Source organism: Sturnira hondurensis, unplaced genomic scaffold (genome assembly GCF_014824575.4).
Source record: "Sturnira hondurensis isolate 20B ecotype Veracruz unplaced genomic scaffold, ASM1482457v3 Scaffold0018728, whole genome shotgun sequence".
In the NCBI taxonomy this organism is placed as follows: domain Eukaryota; kingdom Metazoa; phylum Chordata; class Mammalia; order Chiroptera; family Phyllostomidae; genus Sturnira; species Sturnira hondurensis.
Window position 1 is genome coordinate 15,176,650 of NW_028091359.1, and position 22,725 is coordinate 15,199,374.

Genomic DNA, 22,725 nt, shown 5'->3' on the forward strand with positions numbered 1-22,725 from the left:
CCCACCTCCCTCGTGCAGCCTGAGCCACCAGCTTTTCCTTTTGTGAGGACTTGGAGGGGCCCAGCCCCACCTCACAGTGCGGGGCGCACTCACAAGCCAGTGCCGAGGCCCATAGCCTCTAACTGTCACTTCTCACAGCTGCTTCGGGACTCGCCTGAGGATGCTGCCTTTCCTCCCAAGTGCTCCCCAAGCACCTGCGACAGAGTTTCTCAGCAAGTTCACGCCTCTCTCAGAAAGGTGGTGAGCTCAAGACCAGCCCCACAACTGTGGGGATGCTTAAGAGTTTCAAGACAGTGACAGCAAAGCATCAGACCAAGCAGGGGACCCTTCTGGGACAGGCCATGTGTGACTACACAGGCCACTGGCCCATGAAGCCCGCCCTGGTGGAGCTCTGTCCCGGTGGCACATCTGCGTACGTCTCATCCAATTCAACAAAACGTTGAGTGTGGACGTGGGGACACCTCAGCCATAACCAACACAAACCCCAATCCAAGTAGCTTTGGTTAAAAAACAGTAAACAGGCAAACTTGGTGGGTCAGTTGGTTGGAGTGTCACCCGTACACCAAAAGCTTGCAGGTTCCATGCCCGGTCAGGGTGCGTATGTATGGCAGGCAAGTGATCGATGTTTCTCTTGCATCAATGTTCCTCTTTCTCTTTCTTCCTCTCTTTCTAAAATGGATAAACATATCCTCCAGTGAGAATTTTTTTAATACAGTAACAGTGTTTAACAGTTATGCGCATGCCAATGCTGTTTTGTGGCTTTTCATCCTTTGAGTCAAATGGGGACAAAGCAGTAGAACCTGGATTGTGGAGAAGAAGAAAACATGGGTGCCAATGACATAGTATGAAAAGCGTACTGCAGACCAAGCTGGCGTGTCAACAGGCAGAGAAGGTGGTGGGACGCCCCTGTTTACTCCTACCCTAGAAAACCCAGAGAAAAGCTGCCTCATGTCACACAAAAGACATAAATATTTATATACAGGTAATCAGTAGATATATACTAGATGTACTATAAATTGCAAAGTTGAGAAAGGGGTAGGAGTGTAAGGGAGTTAAATTCTCACGTATCTTACAGAGAAAGCAGTGGGTTTGGTTTAAAGTTAGAAATCAAGAAATAAGTGCATAAGCATGTTATCTAGAGTTAGAGTTAGTGGTCAGGAAAGATACCAAAGGAAATGTGTCAAATAGTGTGTCCTGGAATGAAGAGGGAAGAATCTCAGGTGGAGTCTGCTGCTTTCATTTATAAGCTCTTTTGTATTATTTTTTGTTACTGTGTTTCCATATTATTCTAATAATAATTCAGTTAAAAAGGGAATGGGAATGAGTCGCCTGACGTGAGAAGGCAGAGGGGCCGATCTCAATGGACTGCTTCACGGCCCCTTTCTTCCAGGCCACTGATCGCTCTGGAGGCAGATATTTATGGCTCGTGATCCAAGGGGAAAATTCAAAATACTCCAGAGAACGACTCTGATAGGATCACATGGACACCCCTTGGACCAATCAAGGGTACTCTGGACTGTGATTGGTCTCACCAGCGTCATGTGACCAGCTGGTTGTCAGGAAGGTTGCAGTACCACAGGGCCTGATGGAGTGTCCAGGAGCAGTTTTGGAGAAAAGGGTGGGGCTATAATTAGAAGAAAGGAAGAAGGATGCTGGGTGATCAGACTAAAAGATGCCCATGACACTGAGACCACCATGAGCCAGACTCTGGGACAAGGTGTGGAATATAGAGATGACTGTGACATGGAGCTCTTATTGGGAGTTGGGATGGGAGATGGAAACAAGGACATGACTTGCTGTTATCCAAGGAAGAGTATGGAAAGAGTCACGTTATCCACACAAGATTCTACAGGAGCCAGCAGAGGATGACACACTGCCAGCTGGGGCATCAAGAAGCCTTGTCAACTCCAGGGACCTCCCAGAAGCTCCTAGCTACGATGCAGCGACTTGGGTCCCCATCCCAGTTCTCCTCAGGGAAGTCAGTTCCCCACTCTGAGCCTGCTTCTCCAGAAGAATGGGACCAAGACTTCAATTTGGCAATTAGATGGGTTTGGGAAGCTGAGTACAGAGCTTGGCACACAGTAGGCACTTCCTTACTGTCCCAGTGTCCCAAGGCCACCCTCCCACATTGCCAATTTTTCCTTGAAGATGGATAAACTGACTAGTTCCAACTTAGCTTAAAACCAAAAGACAGTCCTTACAGTTGTTTCATTACCCAGTCTGTGGAATACCAGCAAATTATCCAAATGCTGAAAATAACCTAATTGTGTGAAAATTGTCAACATACATCCCCACAAGGACAGAGGCTCCCTGGAGGTAGCAAAACATCATTTACTTTATTGACTCTCCCTGGTGTGCCTGGCATAGTGGACACTCCCCTCCCCAGTTGTATTGAAACGTAATGAACACACAACGCCGATAAGTGTAAGGTGTACAGAGCAGTCACTTGACATTGATGTTGTGAAATGACAGTAAGTTTAGTAAACATCCAGCATCTCATACAGACACACCAAAAAGAAGGGAAAAATGTGTTTTTCCTTGTGATGAGAATTCAGGATTTACTCTCAACTTCAAACATACCACACGCTGCAACACTAGCTACAGTCACCCTGTCCTGCGTCACCCCAGCAGCGCCTGTTCGTCTTACACCTGGGAGCCTGTACCTTTCAAACACCTTTACCAACCCCTCCGACCACCACCTCTGGTAACTGTAAGTCTGATCTTTTCCTATGTTTTGTGTTTTCAAATTCCACATGCAAGATCGCATGGTATTTGTCTTACTCTGTCTGACTTAGCACAGTGCTCTCAAAGTCCATCCCTGTTGTCATAAAAGGCAGAATTTTCCTTTATGGCTGAAGAACATCCCTGTGTGTGTAGGTGTGTACATATAACACACACACATATCTTACGACTTCTTTATTCGTCCCGCGATAGGCCCTTCAGTGATCTCCGTGCCTGGGCTGTTGTAAACAATGCTGCTAGCGACACGGGGGAGGTGCAGACTCCTGTTTCACACAGAGTTTCTGTCCCCTCTGTATATATTCCCAGAAGTAGGACTGCTGAATCACAGGGTATTTAATTGTTTGAGAAACCTTCAGACTGTTTTCCACAGTGGCTGCACGGGTTTGCAGTCCCACCAGCCGTGCACAAGGCTGCCCCCTTCACCCGCATCCTCTGCAGCCCTTGTTTTCTCTCGTCTTTGTGCTGATGGCCGTTCCAAACGGTGTGAGGTGGTATCTCACTGCGGTGCTGATGGGCACTTCCCTAACGATCACCGGTCATGAGCGTCTTTCCATGTACCTGTTGGCCATTTGCGTCTTGGAGAAATGTCTATTTGGGTCATTTGCCCATTTTTTAATTGGGTCACTACTACTTTTGCTATTGAGTTGTATGAGTTCTTTATCCATTTGGGGTATTTCTAATCAGATACAAGATTTGCAAGCATTTCCTCCCCCCTCAGTACTTCGCCTTTGCATTGTGCTGACCGTTCCTTTCACTTTGCAGAAGCTGCTTGGTTTCCTGTCGTCCACTTCTTTCGGTGCTTGTGCTGAAGGTGTTGTATCCAAAAAATCATTATCAAGACCCATGTAAAGGAGATTTTTTTTCCTGTTTTCTTCTAGGAGTTTTATAGTTTCCCGCCTTACCCTTAAATCCTTAATCCATTTCGGGTTTATTTTTGTGAGTGGTCCAAGGTGGGAATCTATAATGGATGCTTTTAATAGACTTTTAAAATGAATATATGAATGGATAAAGGGATCATTGAGGCCCTAGAAAGAACACTGAGGCTAGGAGACCAGTTCACCAAGACAGACTCCTGGCAGGCACCCTGGTGGGATCAGGTATCAGCGAAGGACAAGCAGAAAAGGCAAAATGTGCGCCCGGCATGGAGGCGGGAAGCAGAGCGTACTGGAGGGGGCGTGGACAACAGGCCTACCTCACTCGTTCATTCAAAGATGTTATTAACCACCTCCACTGTGGCAGGCGCCTGGCACGTGGGGCTTAGCAGCAGCGAACGCGAGTCCCCTGCCCTCTGGGAGCGGAAATCCAGGGTGTCGGCAGTGGCCCCTGGGGGAACCTGGACAATGCATCCCCAAGGCTGCGTCTTCCTGCTCATGTGCTTGCATTAATAATATTAATTGCAATAATAGCAATCACTTACAGAGAACCATTTCATTTTTAAGTAATAGAAACTCAACTTGAACTGGCTGAAGCAAGTAAAAGGGGATTTCGGTGTTCCGTATTAATTTCTAAAACTACCAGGCATTAACTCACTTCCAGTGTGAGTGGGTCCAAGAGCTCCAAAGATGTCATCAGGGCTCTGTGTCCTGCTCCGGCTCCTGGCTCTGCTTCTGACGTCAAACTACTGACTCCATTCTCAAATGGCCACAAAGTAAACATGGCCTCTGGTAGCTCCAGGGCAATCATCTCAGCAAGGAGGAAGTGCTTCTGATTGTTCTGGAAACTTCAGCACACTGTTAGAGGGACTGGTTCGACTACGGTCTGATGCCCAGGCCTGAGCCACACTTGCAGTCGGTACCGGGGTGTGCCGATTGGCAGGGGTCTGACGGTAGGTGTGGGAAGGGGGTGGGTGGGGAGACAGCCCCATTTATTCAGCAGGGACTAAGAATGAAGGTGGTTTCCAAAAAGCACAAGGCTGTCCCAAGGCCGCCTCCGCAGCGCCCACACCTCCTATGCTCCAGGCACAAAACTGTCGGTTAAGCCCCGCCACAGTCCTGTGCGTTGAGGCCATTTCTGGTCCCTGGTCTAGGTGCTTATGGGAGTCAACTGATAGAGGTTTCTCTCCCTCTTGTCCTCTCTCTCTCTGAAAGCAGTGAAGGGATGTCCTTGGGTGAGGGTAAAAATAAATAAAAAACAGTACTTCCCCTAGAATTGTTGAGGGGGTTTGAGATAATACATGCGAGGCACTTAGTGTCTGGCTCCGAAGAGGTCAATTGGACTGGTGGCCTTGATCTTGCCTGGGGGAACTTGGAGGTGCTGTCCCGGCTAAGCTATGAGGCTTAGCCCAGACTCTCCGCTGCAAGTTGGCTCAGATGAAGGAAAGGGCGGACTGGCTCACAAAACTGGAAGGCCCGGCGGTGCCGGCTTCAGCACGGTGGGACCCAGGGGTGGCCAAGTCCCAAGGGATGTGGCCCAGGGTGAGTTCACGGCATGAGCACTGGGAAAACATTCTCCTTGACCGCCAAGGGCTGACCTGAGCAGAGAAAAGACCAAGAAGATCTGGCTGAAGCATCTGTGAAATGAGAGGCTGGACTGAATTGGGGGTTACCAACATGGCATCCTCTGGATTTCTGGGATGGCTCCGTGATTTGTTGGTTCCAAGCCAAGGGAGGGGAAAAAACCAAAGAGGAGATCTCCATTTGGGGTCTGGATCTCAACTCCATGACTTCACAGGAGTTTGATCAGTGATGGTCAGCTCAGACACATAGTTCGTCTCTCCAGATTTGAGACGTACGGTTGGGGAAGTGGGTTGCGGCTTAAGGAAGGCGGTCTGGTGGATGTCATTACTCAAACCGTGGCACCCAGAGGGGAAGAACACCTCTTGGCAGGGGGGTGATGAGGTGAGGACCACGGCTACAACTGGTCCTGACAGCCCTTCCCCCCACCATGTTCGCGGACCCCAGGATTTCAGGAGCTCCCTCCCCAAGCAGTCCCAGAGGCCCCTTTGTCACATAACACCCCAAAACGGCACGCCGGCCCCATACTGCCCCTCCTGTGTTCCCATCATCTCTGTGACCTGGGACACATCGGCCCATCTCCCTGAACCCCAGGTTCCTCAGCTATGAAATGAGACTGGTGTCCAGACACAAAAATCAAAACACATGCCCCCCACAAAAGGCTTGAACATGAATGTTAGAACAGCTTTATTCATAATAGCCAAAAGCAGGAAACAGCTCAAATGTCTATCAGCTGATAAATGATAAACTGGCACATCTATACAACAGAACAGTACTTGGCACTACAAAAGAATGAACTATTGGTGCATGAAAACAAGAACAAATCTCATAGCCATGTTGAATAAAGGCAGCCAGACACAAAAGAACACACGTGATGTGATATTTACATAGAATTTGAGAAAATGTGAAGTGACGAGTCTCTAGAACAAAGATAGGCCAGTGGTTGTCTGGGTTGGGGAAATGGGCCATCGTGGGGAAAGAGGGAACATGAAATGTTGATGATGGTGGTAGTTAAAATGGGTGGATGCTATTGCATGTAAAGTATACCTGAAAGTCAATTTTTAAAAGATGCGATCAAAGAAAAACATTGCCTTTGTTAGGACCCTTTCTATGACAGAAACCCAACTCAGGATAGTGTTAGGAAAAAAAAAAACTGAATTGACTCATATAATCAGGTTAGTCCAGGGGTACAATTGGCTTCAGGTATGGCTTGATCCAGGGGTTTACTGATGTCTGGACAGAATATACTTGCCTTCTCTCAGCTCTTTCTTCCTTGTCAGCTTCATCCTCAAATAGAGAACAGGATGGCCACCAGTAGTTCCAAGCTTGGCAACTTCTGTCAACTTGGCAGCTCCCACAAAAAGCAAATGCTTGTTTCCCCATAGTGGCTGCAAAAGTCCCAATGGTGAATCTCAGTGCCCAGCCTGGGACACATGCCTGCCTCTAAAGCCAGGAGGTGGGATTGGCCCCAGCTGAACCCCAAGGGTACAAGGTGAAGGAGGCATGATCCCCTGAAGGAAAAGACAGGTATTATCAGAAGGGCCATGGACGCTGGGAAGCAACAGCCAACAATTAGCCAGCACCGGGGGCCATGTTATACGTATTCCTACCTCTGCAGTGGCCAGGTCATCAGGGACAGTCCCCAAATTCATTGCAGGTCCAAGGCTGCTTTTCTGTGATGTCTCAGGATTCTGCCTGTTAGATACAAGAGTCAACACAGAAAGCCAAATCTCACCTCCTCCCCACGAGCCAAGCCAAACAGAAAGCCCTTCCTGCCTGTCTGCACCCCAAGGAGGTTGGGGGGCGGGGAGAGCTCTGTAGCAGCTACTCTGGCCCAGGCCCAGAGGGAATGTCTTCGAACGGATGGTGATGGCAGCTGGACCTGTAGGACAAACCTTGGGGTTGAAGGGTGCCTCCCTGGGCCAGACCAGACAGGAATGTGAGGCAAAGGGGTGAGGACTGTGGCCTCTCAGTCGAGACCCACCATCCCAACAGGGTCTGGCCAGGGCAGGACGCCGAGAAAAAAACTGACGAAAGGTGGTCCGTGCAGAGATCAAGGACGTGCTGCAACTCGACCCTTACTTCCTGAGCAGTGCAGTGCGACTAGCACTGAATGAGCATCTTCATGCCAGACCCCACCCATAGTTCTCTGTGTCCCTCCCAGAGGGGAGGGACAGGGTGTGGTAATTCCATGAGCCTACAGTGCAGACACCTTCCTACGGGGCACTGTTGTACACAAACAAATGAGGCAACAGGCACGCAGAGATGGGGAGCTCTACCTGGGGCCCCAGCTAAGTGGCTGCCCTCAATTAGACTCCTGGCAAAGGCTCGTCTCCCCTGGCCCTACCCCAGCTCCAGGAGCTCAAAGCTCTTGGCTCGGCCTGACTGCTCAAGGCTGCTAACTGAGCTGAGTTTATTTCTGACCTAGGTAAGCCAAGGCAGTTCAGGACTATCTCCCAATCCAGCTGCCCAGGGAATATGGGAAAGAAAAGTCCGACCTGAGGCCCACCGCCCTGTTTTCCATCACGGGGCTGGCTGAGTCGGCCTGCCTAGCCATCCTGCTTTCTGGGAAGCAGGTTAAATGGATGTCGTTGCCAAGAGTGTGCACTCTGCCGCAAAGAGCTGGGCGGGGAGCAGGACGAGAGCCAGACGGAGGAAGTAGAGAGCCAAGCCCCAGCAAGGGAAGGTGTGGCCAAGGCCCGGGCACTCCCTGCCAAAGGAAGCCCATGGGCCTGGCCCAGAGCCGCTGGGCTCTGGGAAAGTGGTGTTCTCAGTCCCCAATTCCCGTCTCCACCCGCCATGTCTGAGGCAGGCTGGCCCTGCAACTCCCCAGACTGACCCCGGGGAACATCGGACCGCTTCCTGGAGCTGTGGATGTGCCTGCCCGTTCATTCCCTGCACTGGCATCCTGCCCAGCTGATCCTCAGGCCAGGTCCTCTCAGGCCAGCTCTGTGGGAAAGAGGGAGGGGCAGGGACAGCCTTCCGTAGACCTAGGCCTCCAGCAGGGGTCCTATCCTAAAGGCCGCCAGCTTGGAGCAGGGCCCAGAGGGACAAGCCCTATGTGGGCTGTGCTGCTTCTTAGATGCCTCTGTGCAGGCAACGAGCAGGGAGCCAGTGGCCCTCTGCCACCCCAGCTGTGGGACCTGAGCCACATGCCTCTGGCGTGTTCTGAAAATGGGGATAAGTTCCGCCCTGCCCAGAGCTGGGCTCTTGGCAGGGCGGCAGGCTGTGGGGCCAGGCTGGCCAGGTGCACAGTCAGCACCCGGGAAACCAAGGGACAGGCCCCCAGTCTCCCTGTGAGGCAGGTACCTCCTCCCGGAGACTGTGGCCCCCACCCACCTCCAGGGTTTCATCATCACAGGAACCTAAGTACTAGTAAGCATCATGACATGCTTGTTATAATCATATAAGCTGATTACAAAGAATAATTATTACTGAAAGAGCACTGACCTTGGGAGTCGGAAGCTGCCGATCTAACCTCCAGCTCTGCCACCTCCCAGCTGCGTGCCTCCAGTATGCCTCCTGGTGTCCTTGGCCTCGGTCCTTCTCCTGTGAGATGAGGATCAGAAGATAACTCTGAGAGCACAGAAAATACAGGGAGAGAAAACCTGCCAATTGCAAATGGCCACATCACCCGCTCAGACTCCGAAGGCAGAGTTGGAGGAAACCTCTCCCGTCTCTAATCGGGGGGGCACGCAGTGGGCAGTTTGCTGGCTGCTTCCAGATCCCGATCCCAGGCCCCCGACCAACCCCAGCAATTCAGATCCAGTTGGGCTGGGGTGGGGACCAGGCATTAAAGGGTTGTTTTTTCAATGCTCAACCAAGGACTTTTTGTCTTCATTGCTTTTAGATATAAGGAAGGGAGAAAAGGAGAGAAACATCAATGCAAGAGAGAAGCATCAGTCGATTGCCTCCTGTGAACTGGATCTGCCCCTGGACTGGGGATCACATGCACCCAGATAGGGAGTTGATGCACCTGGGCCGGGGATTGAACCTACAACCTAGTTATGTGTCCTGACTGGGAATCGAGCCCTCAACCTTTTGGTTATGCCGGGATGATGCTCCAACCAAGGGAGCCACACCGGCCAGGGCCATTGGAGTTCTTACTACTCTCCAAGTGATTCCCAGAGGCAATGCCGCAGCCCACTTAGAAATCAGCAAGAACACAGCCCACATTTCTAGTCTCCTCCCCAACGACTTCATCCACCTGTTTGGAGAGAGACTGAGTGCTGCCCCAACACCCTCCTGAGAGGTCTCTGAGCTCCCTGGCTGGAGGCAATTTCCAGCCCATGGTCCATCTCACTTGTTAGAAAGAAAACAGAGACTTTCTGGCCCCCGAGGGCACAGATCCATCACTCAAATGGGTTACAAGCCTCACCCATTTTAAAAGCCCCAGTCCTGCTAACTGGATCAGGGTGTACATGCGCAAGGGAAAAATGCTAGGAGGATGTATTTCATTAGAAGACATTATCCCTGGCTATGGGCACTTATATGCTTTTTCATTCTTTTGTATTTTTGAAACGCAAGGCAGTTCTTTTATAACTGAGGAAAAACAGTAGTTTTATTTTTGATGTATTGCCTTTAGAAAAACTGATATAGTGTCTTTTGCAAGTGTTTTGGGATAAGGACTGAGGGACATGCTCAGGACAAGGAGTTCTGCGAGGGACAGAAGGGCAGGCTCAAGGGGCCCCAGGGGCCGTTGACGTGAAACAAGCAAACGCTTAGCTGGAGAGGATGGAACTGCATCAGCCCGTGTATCACGAGAGCCCCACCCACCTCTTACCAAGGAGGGAGAAACGTCGCTCCCCACAGCCTCTTGAGAACCTATACCTGGGAGCTGCCCCTTCCTCTGGGAGAGCTGGTGTGGACGTGGGCCTGGACGGCCAGAGCCCTTGCAGCCAGGGGCCAGGCTGGCCAGCAAGGAGAACCACTGTGGTCAGGGTTCTGCATACAGTCATCTTCTTCAGTGATGAGAGCTTCTGAGTCAGCACCAGGGAGGGAACCTGAGGAATACCTGGAAGGTAAATTTCCTCCACTGACTGTGAGGTCAGTGAGACACAAGGTAGGTCTTCGCTGCCCCCTTCTCTGTCCACAGGCAGGCAACTGCTTGGCCTCGGCTAGAAAGGAAGTCTGTTGCTGTGAGATTTGGTGCTATTCTTGTATATTGGGTTAAGGGGGGCATGCCGCAGATTGGTATTTCAGCTTCTTACGATGCCCCAAGAACCCCAAATCCACCAAGGCCTTGACTTAGCCCAAGTATCTGTGGGGTGGGGCTAGAACAGGCAGGGTGGGGGCGCCTGCTGAGAATGGAGGAGACTCGGGAAGAGAAATGGGGACAGAAAACACCCAGCAAGCTCCAGGGTCACAGTGCGGGGGAAAGACCTTCAACACACTGCAGGCATATCTGCAAAATGGCCAGGTCACTGGGTCGCAGAGAGTCAACCGAGGCGCTTTCTGCTTTAAAACAGTGTGAGTAACTGCCCAGCCCAACAGCGCTGCCCTGCACATGCCGCCGGGCTCTTCGGAACCTTTGCTCACACAAGCTGGGAGACCCTCCCATCTATGCAGGAGTATCTCGACGCCCGACGAATACACAGGCCCAATGACATTGTTTGACAATCAGCAAGTCCCAGTGAGACCCCAGGAAGCCCTTCCCGTCCCTTAGCGGCCAGGTAGGTGAGAGGTAGGTTGGCAGCCACTCCCCGATGCCCACTGCAAGAGCAATAAGGATTTTTAGGGGCATTATGGCCTAAGATAGGAAACACAGCTGCCCCTGAAAGTCCTTTATTTTTCTTGCTGTCCTCAGATACTCCAGTGAGTCAGCAGTTGACTGGCTGGCCCAGGTGAGTGAAGACGATATCCCCACACTTGACACTGGCCCACTTCCCCACAGCCCAGGGGAAGCTCAGTGGGGGGTGGGTGGCTGCAGGGTCTCCAGCACTTGGTCTGGCCAGTGGCTGACCTCACTGCCCCCAGAACATGCCCAGGAATGACTAGCCTTTGCTCCATCCAGAGAGAACTTGAAATCCAGTGCTTCCACGGAGGGGCCAACTTCCCTGGCAGAGAGCTGGGTTGTGCTGGGCACAGGGGTGCTGGCGCTCCCAGCACTCGGCCTGGGGGACTGGGCTCTGCTGGGTCCTGCCTTCCTTCCAGCCACCTACCCAGGCTGCCCCAGGCCAGCCCACTGTGGAGGTGGGAGCCAGAGGGCTCGGCTGGCTTGGGGTCTCTGCCGCAGTGGAAGGCCTTCTCGGACTCACTGGCCAATCCGGGGCTGGGATGAACAAAGCCAGGAGTCCCAAATCTCGTCCATCAGAGTGATAACCAATCTCTCTGCCAGAAATTCTTTTGCTAAGAACACCTTGGCTCTTAAACCCTTACTCCCACCGAGCTCTGCAAACTCTCCAGCCCTGCCTGGACCAACGCTGATGGCCAGTGTTCCTTAGGGTTGGCTTAATCCCCAGAACTCATCAACGGGTGGAGATCCAAGTGCCCTTTGGCAAGGCTGGACTGGAGCCCGAATGCCTCTGTGCACACGAATACACACCCCCACTAAGGAAGCCAGGCCGAGTGCTGGCATCGCAGCTGTGGCTTTTATCTCCTTAAAGGCAACGGCACCGAGAGAGGGAAACAAGCAGATAGGTGTGCAGACAGCAGGGCTGACACGTGGGGAAGAAGAGAGCACATGTTCAAGGACACATTTATCCTTCTTACGAGGAGCCAGCAAACCATGGACCCACAGGCCAGGCCCGGTGCACCACCCATTTTAATAAAGTTTTACTGAACACAAACGTGCTCATTCACGTGGTGTGTCTGGCTGCTTCCAAGCCACTGAAGCAGAGCAGAAGAGCTGCAACCGAGACCCTGTGGCCCTCAGAGGCCTGAAGTGTTCACCGTTTTACCCTGAACGACAAGGCTGTTATCCCCAACCTTTCAGAACTTTCCAGGTTTAGGAAGTAACGTGGTACATACACCACATGTTATGCAACACCCCACTCAGCAGGGCGGCGCCATAATCAAATGTGTTAAGGTCTCTGTGGTGAAACCCATGAATGTTGGCACTCCCCTCCCCCAAGATGAATACAGACTATACTACACCGAGTCTCAAGTCCATTTAGCTCAGGTTTCCTCATAGAGCTCGTTACAGAAGCAATTTTGGCTTTCAGTTTTGTAGCGTTAGAATTTCGGAAAAGGTTGGTGGGTCTGCACCCACAGCAGTTACAAAGTGCAAAAGTGGAGTCCTGACTTCATTCCCTGCTCTTTTCTTTTTTAAAATCCTCACCTAAGGTTATGTTTATGAATTTGAGAGAATTTGAGATCGGTTGCCTCCAGCGTGCGTCTCAGCCAGGGATCGAACCTGCAAACTTCTGGTGTACAGGACGCCGCTGCAACCAACCGAGCCATTCAGCCACGGCGCACTCCTGGCCTTGCCTGGCGGTCCGCACCCCTGCTCTGGTGGCCGCCCAGCACCAAGAAAGCGCACACTGCAGGCACACTGAAAACACGACCTGAATGAACACACACCACCAGAATTTTTTCTCCCAAGAACAGCTACTAATGTCACTGCTGAAAAAAATGTAGCAACGCATCTGCCTGCTCCACTGTCGGGGCAGAGAAGAGCCAACATAAATAATTTTTCCAACTCCACTGACTCGCGACCAGGACAATAAAACTGCTCTCTGGTCACCGTTGCTGCCAGATAGGCTGGCACGCAGGTGCTTGGGGGGCACGTAGGGGGTTGGGGGAGCGCGCAGGTGAGTGGGTGGTCCTGGGAACTGAAAACCCATGCTCCCCTCTCCTGGCCGTGTACTTTCCTCAGAGCCTCCCAGTGGTCAAAGTTTCATTTGGAAATCTAAAATGATTTATCACATTGCAAATTCCTAACAGCTAATTAGAAAAACGTACTAATTGTATAATCTGGTTTCACATGCTCTACTTACACTCCTTTGGGTAGAAACACAAAAAGACGTTATATATTATTTATATATGCCCACACAGAGGTATGTATATACATATATAAAATTTAATAGCACTTCTTCCACAAAGTGTAAAATATCTAGAAAGTCTAAAGGTTTCATCTGAAACTAATATAATATTGAATGTCAGCTGTAATAGGAAAAGTATTGAAAAATAAATGAAAAAATCACCCCAAACCTTAAGATAGTGAGACTACAAAATACCTTAATGCACAGTCTCCACAAAGAGATGAACTGCCCTTGTACAAGGCAGCGCCCCCGCTCTCTGAGAAGGGGTTGCAGCAATGACATCCACCGGCCGCCCCAGAATGACGCGGGTCTGCCCCCTTTTTAACGCACCCCCTTTTCAGCACTCAAATGTCACACCCTGTTTCTTCATAGAGCACGCCTACGAGTGACTCCCAGAAACTTCCTCAGTGCCTGAGATTTCTAAATCCTGAATTGGGAAAGAGGGCCTGGACTCTGCTGGTGATCGCCACCTCACACTCGCGCTGGGGAGACTTCGAGGAGGGACTTGACTCTGTGACTGGGGAACGTTTATCCGCCTCTTCTGGAGATAAGACATTAAGAAGAGGGGATGGCCTGTGTGTGTGTAGGGGGGGCCTGCCTCCCTCCCACTGCGGGGGGTGGGGAGGGATGCTTGGAAAGTGTGTCCAGTCAAGGTGGGCAGGGGCCAGGTAAGCCCTCCCAATGGCTAAAAGCTGCCCACCCCCAACACGACCTGTGGCCAGGGCTGCCTGCCCTGGCAGGGAGGGGCCCCGGGGAGGCAGAGAACTGCCACCTGCCAGTTGGCTGGCACGGTGAACACAGACACATGCTGGACACAGGCAGCCCTCTGCGTGACACGGGCTGCCCGCCTGGCTCACAAACCCCGTCTGTGACAAGCGGGGGACCCCGCCAGGCGCACATCGCCTGCCTGGGGTGGGCAGGGCTGCACTGACACTGGCCCATCAAGTTCGTTTCACTTCCCGGTTTTTTTTCCCTGAGTCGCTTCTCACCCTGATGGAGGAAAATGTCCTTTAAAAGCCAAGAGAGAAAATCCTCAAAAATGTTCCTTGTTGTTTTGTTTTTTTTTCTAAGGACACTGTCTTCCTCTGAAGACCGGGTAACAGGCTTTGGTGAAAACCCTAACTACGTAACTTCGGTCCCTGGGGCCGCTCCATCTAATATGATTACACATCTAAATGAAATAAACGGGGCAAAGTGGTATTATTTTTCTGGGAAAAACCAACATCATAAAAGGGTCTTTATTGAATCAAGGGCCCGTGAACTGTTCTGTTGCCTAATTACGGCTCCCCAGTGAAGGGGGCTGGGTTTCCAGGCAGGGCTCCTCACAGCTCCCCAGCCCAAAGGGCAAGGGGGCATTTGTCAGGACTTGTCTAATTACAACAGAATCCACTGAAGGGACAAGAGGGTGGGTGCCAGGACTGGCCTCAGCCTCCCACCCCAGCTGGGCTGTGGAAAAGGGTGCTGGGTCTCTGGTCGACTTATAGCTGGAGGAGTGGTTCCCCCCGCTCCACCCCCGCCACCACTCACATTCAAAGTCAGGGTCCTGGACCCTGCCCCTGTCCACTGTCAACGCATAAGTGGTTTTCCAGCACCCTGGCACTGCCCCTCTCTGTCCCCCTCTATACAGAAAAGGCCCATTGTCGAAATGTGATATTTTGCCAGATGGTTTAACACTCAGCGATCTGGCCAAGGTTAGCATGTGCCCAGGCCTGAGTGACAATGAATGCTGGCCATCACCAGACACAGGACAGGGAGATGGGGAGAGACTCAGGCCAGGGAAGGGCAAATCCTCCACAGTAACCAGCTGGGAGCAAGTGGTTGACTTTCCCCAGATATACGGTGGTCTGGCCAGACAAGCTGGAGACCAACGTTTTGCTTATATACAAGCCCTGGTTCCAAGTATCTGTTTAATTGCCCTTGAAGTTCCCTGAGCAAAGATGCATTTTCCTTTTTTTCCCCCCTGTTCTTAAGCTTACACGATTCTCCCCGACTAACCTGCCCCCTCAATAGGCTGCAGCACAGCAATTGCAGGAACTCACCCCTGCAAAAACCTGTGATTTCCGAACCTGCGGCCGCCCTGCACCTCCTGGGTTGCACGGGGTCTTGTCTTGCTGAAGCAGCAGGCACTGCGCTCCCACACTCCCTAGTATATGGCCCACGGACTTGTTTTTCTCCCAATATTTTCTCCCCAGATATTAAGCCAGCAAGCAGGCTTGCCAGGCCCAGGTCTTCCTTCCTTGACCTCACTGGGGTTTCTTCACTGGCCCTGGAATGAATAAGGGGTCACTCGAGAACAGCGACCATGGACTGCCCGCGGCCACACGCCCAGCATTTCACACAGGCATTCCCATTCAGTTCTAGAGCCCTGCGAAGTGGGCATGCATGATCGCACACAGGGAAACTGAGTCTCACCAAGGCACATCACTGGCCCCAGGTCACCCAGTTAGCCTATGGACAGCCAGGATTCCAGGTGCGAGCCAGCACCCTTGCCCAAAGGCCTGCCGTGAGCAGGAATGAAGACATCGGGTCCCTGGGCAGGTATGCAGCCAGGCAGCTTGTGTCTCAGAAGGGTCAGGGAGGAAGTGCACCTTACAAAGGTCATGCGCAGAAGAGAGGATTATTTCTGAACTGTTTGCTCGGAAAGACAAGAATTTATGCCTGTCCCCAAGAAGGAGCAGCCAGTGTTTTCCCTTGAACCCCACATACCCGAGGGCAGACATCCAGTGGGAGGAAGTGAGCTCCATGAGAATGAACCACAAAGGCTTCACAGCCTGATCCAAATTTCCCAGCTGCACATCTCCGCGTCCATCCCCCAGCCCTCCCACCCTCCCGACCACAGCCTCAGGTTCCAACCTCGTGCCCTTCTCTGCACCTCCTGGCTCAGAACTTTAGAAGATTCTATAGAGGTGGCACAGCACCTCTGTATTTAGGCCAAACCCGCCGTGAGCAGAGAAGGGGGCTCTCAGGCCCCCAGTGGCAGAGCTGAGACTGAAATCGGGCGATGGTTCTTTCCACATAGCACCTCCCTCCCCAGTTCTGCTGGGCAGCAAACACAAGGGGTCTGACTACAGGGTGATTTCAAAACTCCCCCAACCGTGCCAAAGGGAGTGGGGAGGGAGCTGCAGTGGGTGAGGAGTCACCTGCTCTGCGTCTGCGTCTGCGTCTGCCCACGGCCTGGGGCCAGTGAGAAGCACCAGCGGCTCTAAAGCAGTGGAGAGATTACGGTGTATCTCCACCTCCAGTTTGAAATCCAAAATAAAAACATCATGGAGCCATAAAAAAGCATAAGGAAGTCCAACGAAATTCTGACTTTTTTTCCATGACGATCACTCTTCAGTATTTTTTGGGAATATCAAATTATTTCCTTCGATTTCTTACCCTGCTTGACTGGTCCCACTGGAGTGGCATTTGGCTTGCCCACTGGGTCAACGAGCGAGCAAGCCAAGAGCAGCTGTGGCAACTCACCTCTCCTGGGACCTTTCCTGAAACGTGCTCACAGTCAGAACCCGTCTTCAGGCCCTTCAGGCGGGCTGTCCCGAAGAGCAGATGTGCAAGTGGCTACATCTGCACACCCAGGGCTGATCCAGGCCCATTCGCCTACCTGTTCCACAGCTCCACCTTGCTGGGTCCCAACCTGGGAGGCTTTGCTGCACCCAGAAGGCTGGGCGTCAGGCTCTGGGGGCACCCAAGGGAGCTGTGAGGTCCTGGGGGAACCTTCCCCCCCAAGTCTCAGCCTCAGTTACCACAAGAAAGAGGGGTATCTCAATACCCCTCCTCTGCTTGCAGAGCTGGGGGACAAATGAGAACGGGCAGCGAGAGGCCATGCCTGCCTTACCGGGGTTGGAACTGCAGCTGGCCCAGTCCCTGCCACGTGGTTGGTGGACAATAAAAACTGAGAGGACTGGGACTCAGACAGGAGGAGGGGGTTCAGGGTGTGATCCCAGACTTATACTTACAAAGCTGCTATTGCCAGTAGGGGAGGTACCTTGCCCAAGGCCACACGCTAGAAAGCAATAGAGACTCACAAGGCTGAGGTCTCAACCACTGTGCCCCCTTCTCAACCAGCACGTATACATGGGCAGACTCTAAATAAGACAGCTGATGAGAGGAGGGCTACCAGTCAAAGGTCTACTGTTGGGTGCCAGGCACTGTGCCTGCATTTTTCATATAAGCCTCACCACAAGCTTACGAGGTAGGTGTCATAACCCTCGTTCACCAGGGAAGCAATGGGCACAGAGCAGTTACTTGTCAAAGGCCCCCCAGCCCACACGGGGCAGTGAGGACTCCCAACTCCAGCACATCTGGACCCAAACTCTGCCTTCACAGCCCTCGCCCTGGGCTGCTTCACGAAAAATCCTTCATGGGACCCAAACTGATCCCATGCTTCTGACAGCCCTTTCATAGACTTGTCACCGATTAGGAGCACTGTTCCTTTGTGTAAAAGAACTGAGACAGGCCAAATATTTACCATCCTGCGCAGAGAGCAGCAAATTGGCCTGGCAGCCGAATCAGCTCCGTGCAGGAATGAGGGCCAAGCTGTCGCGACACCAACGGAGGGACAGAATCGAATTCTGACTGTTGCGGAGGGTTCGGACAGCTTGTGGGCAAAGAGGTGTTGAGGGAGATCTGGGGACTTGGCTCAGAGCAACCCCTCTTCCCCCCACCCCAAGGGTCACCCACGAAACTAGAGGGAATTTGTAGTATTGGAATTTCTGGAGTTACTAAGACTTAGGGTGGAGATGAGAGGGGTTGGCTTCTCCCAGTACCTCCTCTGTCAATCCAATCCTCCTAGACAAAAATTGATCTCTAATCTTTCATAGGTTGGGATTTTTATTTTTCTTAAAAAAAAAAAAAGAAACACAACACATAGCTACAAGGCTGAGGTTAATTATTCACTGGGTTGCAATGTACTTAAGAGTTGAGGGAATGCAAGTAGGTAGGACTGGGAGTCCCAGTGGATTTCAGGAGTCCTCTGTGGGTCTCCCCCAGGGTCTGGTTAAAATCCTTCCCTCCCATCAGCTTTCCACCTTGCATTTAGCCGCTTCCTGAAGCCTGCTCCAGGGCAAACAAGTTTGACTTCACAGGACCTAGAGGTGCCCAGCTTAGAGGAATGCGTTGGGGTGAGGGTGGGGGAAGGAAGGAGGCATCTGCTCCAGGAAACTATGAGCATTCAAAGGGCCAGCAAAGTCAAAAAGCTCTCAACTAAAACACAATTCCTAAATACAACGGCTTAAGTCAACGAACAAATCAGCTGCTGGAGGCCAAGCCAGCCCGCTGTGTAGCTGATTCAATCACATTTTGCATAGTAAAAAATCCCGAGAAGGAAAAAAGTAATCACTCACCCCACAGAAATGAAGTACCAGGCCATTTCCTAAAAATCCCGAAAGCCCTAGTCAGCCCCAGAGGACAGGGCACAGCCTTCAGGGAAGTTGCCTGCTGCCTGGATCAGGCTGGGGGATCTGCGGGGCTCCTTATGCTTTATTTCCAGACTTATGTCCCTCATCACCAGACCTATCCCCTCAAAGGTACCTGCGAGGCAGCCACCTCTGCCTGCTTGTCTGCATCTCATTGCTCCAGCCCAGTCCTGTGGGTGTTTTATGACCACGGGATATTCTGGAGATTTCCACTTCATTTACTTTAAGATATTGATCCCAAGGCTGGGAGAGGCATGGGCTCAAAGAGAGAGCTTCGTTTTCCCAAGCGGACTCGGTACTCCCAAAGAGAGCATTTTTCTTAATTAGGGCAAGGCCTCCACTTTGAAGCTCCTCCCAGTCCACTGTTGGATGATTTTGCCTTCAAACTGAGCACTGGTCAAGACAGACGTCCATTTAGGTAGTTGGCCAAAGAAACTCTCCCCTCCCGCAGTCCTGGCATCTGCAAGTGCTTCTGACTAGAGGACGAAGCTCACACTGAGGACACGTGGCCGGCCAGCAGTGGGTAGGGTTGTGCCCTCTTCCCCTGCTCACAGCCAAACCCTGCTTCAGTGACCCCACAGGCCATGCGGCTCCCCCCTCCCCCTCAGTTCAAGCCCCCACGTGGCCACCCACATGGGGGCAGAGGCTTCAAAAGGTCCCTGCAAGTTGCACTGGACACTAGCCCACACATGTCAGGGGGTCCTTGCACAGCTTTGAGAGCGGTGGGCCAGGCTGGGTAGGCTGGTTTTTCCCTCTCCCTCCTCCGGTTCTCCACGGCCAGGAAAAAAGGAAACCGGGGTGCGCTGTTTTGTCAACGTGCCCTCATTCAGTTCAGGTCACCTCACTGCATGTCCCCGAGCGCTTTCCTAAGGCCTCCACTGCTAAGACAGCCAAAACACAATGCAAAATAAATAAAAGTCCCAACCCCAAACATACCCAGGTTTCAGGGGTTGGTGGGGGTTTTCTTTGGAGGAGGGGGTATAAAAGCAGAGTTACTGACATAGGGTTTAGGAAGGAATCCTAGCATAAACTTTGAAGAGGACTTAGGGCGGGTGAGCATTATGTGGTATATGCCAGGGAATAAAAGACCAGCTGTTAGAATACCCATAAAGATGCATCTTTAAAAAAAAAAAATCGTGGGCGGTGGGGGAGGGGGGTTCGCAGAGCGGGACGGGGCTTCCTGGTCCACAGGAGCTAAACCTCCGCATCGCATCCCATCTCTCCAGGAGCAACTTAGAAATTGGGAGGCTCTCCTCACCACCAAGCTCAAGGTTGCCGCCCTGGAATGTGCGGCAGGGTGGGCCCTGCTTGGCGAAAGGGCTTGGCCCGTTCGGGAGAAGGGAACCGTCCCGCTGCCCTTGCTCCTGTTCTGCCCCAGCAGGGAATCTCCCTCCGCTCGGAGGACGCACACTGCACACAGTCACAGACGCAAATTTTCGAGCGCATTCCCTTTGCTCCTAGGAAGCACAGGGACCCCTCGTATCTCTGCACCGAGCCCGTGGCGAGCGCGCCTTGCCACCTCCTCTCCTAGAGCGTGGACTCGGGAGGTGGCGGCCTGGCCAGGGTCCTTGTCCCTGCCTGGGTGCTCAGCTCGCGCGGGACAGGAGTTCGGAGCTGCCGCTGGTCCCGGGAACCGAGGACTGGGACTTTGTAGGCCAGTTGATCTGACACCCTCATCTCGCCCACAAAGACCCAACCCTCAGTTTCCAGCCGTCTGAGTTCGGAGTGCCGACACGCAGAATGGTCTCTCTCGGGTTGGGGCCCGCCGCACGCTTTCCACGCGCTGTTCGGCGGAGGCTCCCGGTTTCCTCCGAGCGGTGTCCCACAAAGAAGGCACCCGCCCCACCCGGTCTCGGCCCACCGAGCTCCGAAACCATCCCTGGAAGGGTTACGTGCGGCAGCTTCAAGGCACCCCCAGCCGCCCTGGCTCAGGCCAAGAGGACCAGGCTAGAGGTGTGGAGACCTAGGTTTTCCCCATGCCAAGCGGAGCGCCAGAGTTACACCAGAAACTTCGCCAAGATCTCAAGCCACGGCCGCGAGGCCCAGTTCCAAACCGCCTCAGTTACCTGCGCTCAGATCCGAGAGGCGCGGGGCCGGGGCGGGGGCCGAGCTGGGCCGCACCGCCCCCCGGGGGTCGGAGAAGTCGCTGCCAGGCGGGCCCTGTGCCCCAACGACGTCCGGGACACCCCGCAAGCGCGCCAGCCGAGCTCCCTGCTCAACCTGCCTGGGACCTAGGACTGCCGCCACCCCTACCCTAAGCAGCAGCAGCCCGGCCCAGCAGGGAGAGGAGCGAGGTGCGGAGACCCCTCGAAAGTTGGGTGAGTTCTGCCCGTTCGCTCGATCTGGCGGAGCTGGCTCCACGTGCTGGTGACACATCAAGACGGTTCTGCTCCCCGCGGATCCTGGAGGACAGATGCGGCCAGCGCCTGCCTGCACCGCCTCTAGGAGTCAAAAGGACTGCGCCCCGCCCCTGCCCGCCCTCCGCCCGCCCCTCGGTGGCGCCACCCGCTCTAACTGCGGCGCCCGCACCAGCCTGCGGCGCCCGCACCAGCCTGCGGCACAGTGGAGGACGCGACACGGGAGAGGGGGCATGGGTTGGAGGGGGGGGGGGGGCTTGGCGCCTACCCCCCAATTGCTCGAACTGCCCCCAGGATCGAGTCCGGACTCGGCAGTCTCCAGTGCCTTCTACCCAGTCGTGCAGCCCTTCCCCGGTATCCAGTAATTTTCCCCTTTCCTTCTCTGACCGGTCCCAGCCACTACCAGTGTTTCCTCCCTCGAAGGCCAGAGCCGAGAGCCCCCTGCCGGCTGCTCGGCTCCTGGGCCATATCCTGCCCCAAGGGCGCGCTTCTGCAGCTAGCTAGCCTCAACTTCCCCTTATGGAACCCACAGCTGGCCAGGCCCTTCAGCGGGGCTTTAATGGCAAACCGACGAGATAAGTGCAAATCGCAAAGCATAGTACCCAGTAGCACGCTTTATATTCCCGTCCCACTCACCTGCAGACAACCTCTCTTCCTGCCTGTGCTTTCTAAAAGAAAACCTGAGCTCCTTTAACGGGACCCTGGGGAAGAAAGGTGGTACAGAGAAGCTTCGAGGGAGAGGGCGCTTTCCCAAGGTAAGAGAGAGGTCGGAGGTGAGTGGAACCCCCTTTCGTGAGGCCCTGTGGCCGCTCTCTCTGGAGACCAGTTCCTAGTCCCTGAGTAACCGCCGGTCTGAAGCAGCGGGAGGCCTCGGCCACCACCCCCATCCTCAGGATGGCGGGAACTCCAGGGACCTGAAAGAGGGAGTGAAGGGAAACCCTGAATAAAGACTGAGAGTGAGCTCCCGCCCCCTTCAGATAGAGCCTTTGAGTTCGATTTAAGTCAAAGAAAATGATCAGACCTATGTACCTGCTTGTGGCCTGACATAGATAGTGCTGTGTGTCTGGCCTCACCAATCCAGAATCACGCCTCCTCACCTAACTGCCATGAGGGCTGAGTGGTTTCTCTGCTTACTTTGCCAGCTGCCCACACACCCCGACATGGGGATCTGAGGGCAGGACGACAGACAGATGTTCAGGATCAGGTGGTCCCAGGACAGAGTGGCTCCGGGAGGGAGGGTGGGAGGGCAGAGGTGCTCAGGGCTGGGACCGGGCGGGCCTCTGCTCCCAAGCCCCTGTAATCCCCGTTTTGTGGGAGCCCAGGATTAGAAAGGAAGAAAGAAGAAGATGCCCTGACATTGCTGGTGATGTTGCCTGTGCTGGGGGGTGGGGGTGGGGGCGGGGGCCGGGTGCGGGCTGGGGTCCGAGCTCTGCTTTCTCTTCCCCTTTTATTGCTCTCTCTAAATCTGACAAACCCTTTGGATCTCTAAGACTCTAGGAGCCTGGAGGAGAGGGTGTCCTGGGGGGATGAAAGGGTAGGGATGGAATGGGTTTACCCCGGTGCTTGATCTCAGAGAAGCCTGCAGAAGATTAAGAGTTGCTCCCTGAGCTTGAAATCTCCCTGCTACCTACCCCCTGACCACATCAAAGGGCATGGCTGTGGGGGGCACCTAATCCCATCAATGGAATCAAAAGTGGACAAGAAAGGAAATTCTGCAAACTTGGTGCAATAGCAGGACACAGCCCACAGGGGAAAAACAGATACTAGGGCCCTGGCC

The 22,725-nt window shown here is 53.2% G+C and overlaps 1 protein-coding gene across 8 annotated transcripts; it reads right to left on the minus strand.

Annotated features, from left to right (window-relative positions):
* Positions 1-5,856: 5,856 nt before the first annotated feature.
* On the minus strand, positions 5,857-21,010 carry LOC119003543 (uncharacterized). Of its 8 annotated transcripts, none has more exons than XR_005069986.1 (6): positions 20,658-21,010; positions 9,979-10,209; positions 8,646-8,744; positions 8,035-8,144; positions 6,806-6,890; positions 5,857-6,583 (listed from the first exon to the last, which is right to left on the minus strand). XR_005069986.1 is itself a non-coding variant. In XM_037069992.1 (6 exons), the coding sequence occupies exons 2-6, from the start codon at positions 10,143-10,145 to the stop codon at positions 6,419-6,421; spliced, it is 579 nt and encodes a 192-aa protein (XP_036925887.1). In that variant the 5' UTR covers positions 10,146-10,209; positions 20,658-21,010; the 3' UTR covers positions 5,857-6,418. The 8 variants fall into 8 exon arrangements, 5 of the variants coding, with proteins under 5 accessions (XP_036925887.1, XP_036925886.1, XP_036925885.1 ...); XM_037069992.1 differs by having other exon boundaries at positions 10,026-10,209; XM_037069991.1 differs by lacking the exon at positions 20,658-21,010 and adding an exon at positions 17,367-19,190 and having other exon boundaries at positions 5,857-6,706; positions 10,026-10,209.
* Positions 21,011-22,725: the final 1,715 nt, after the last annotated feature.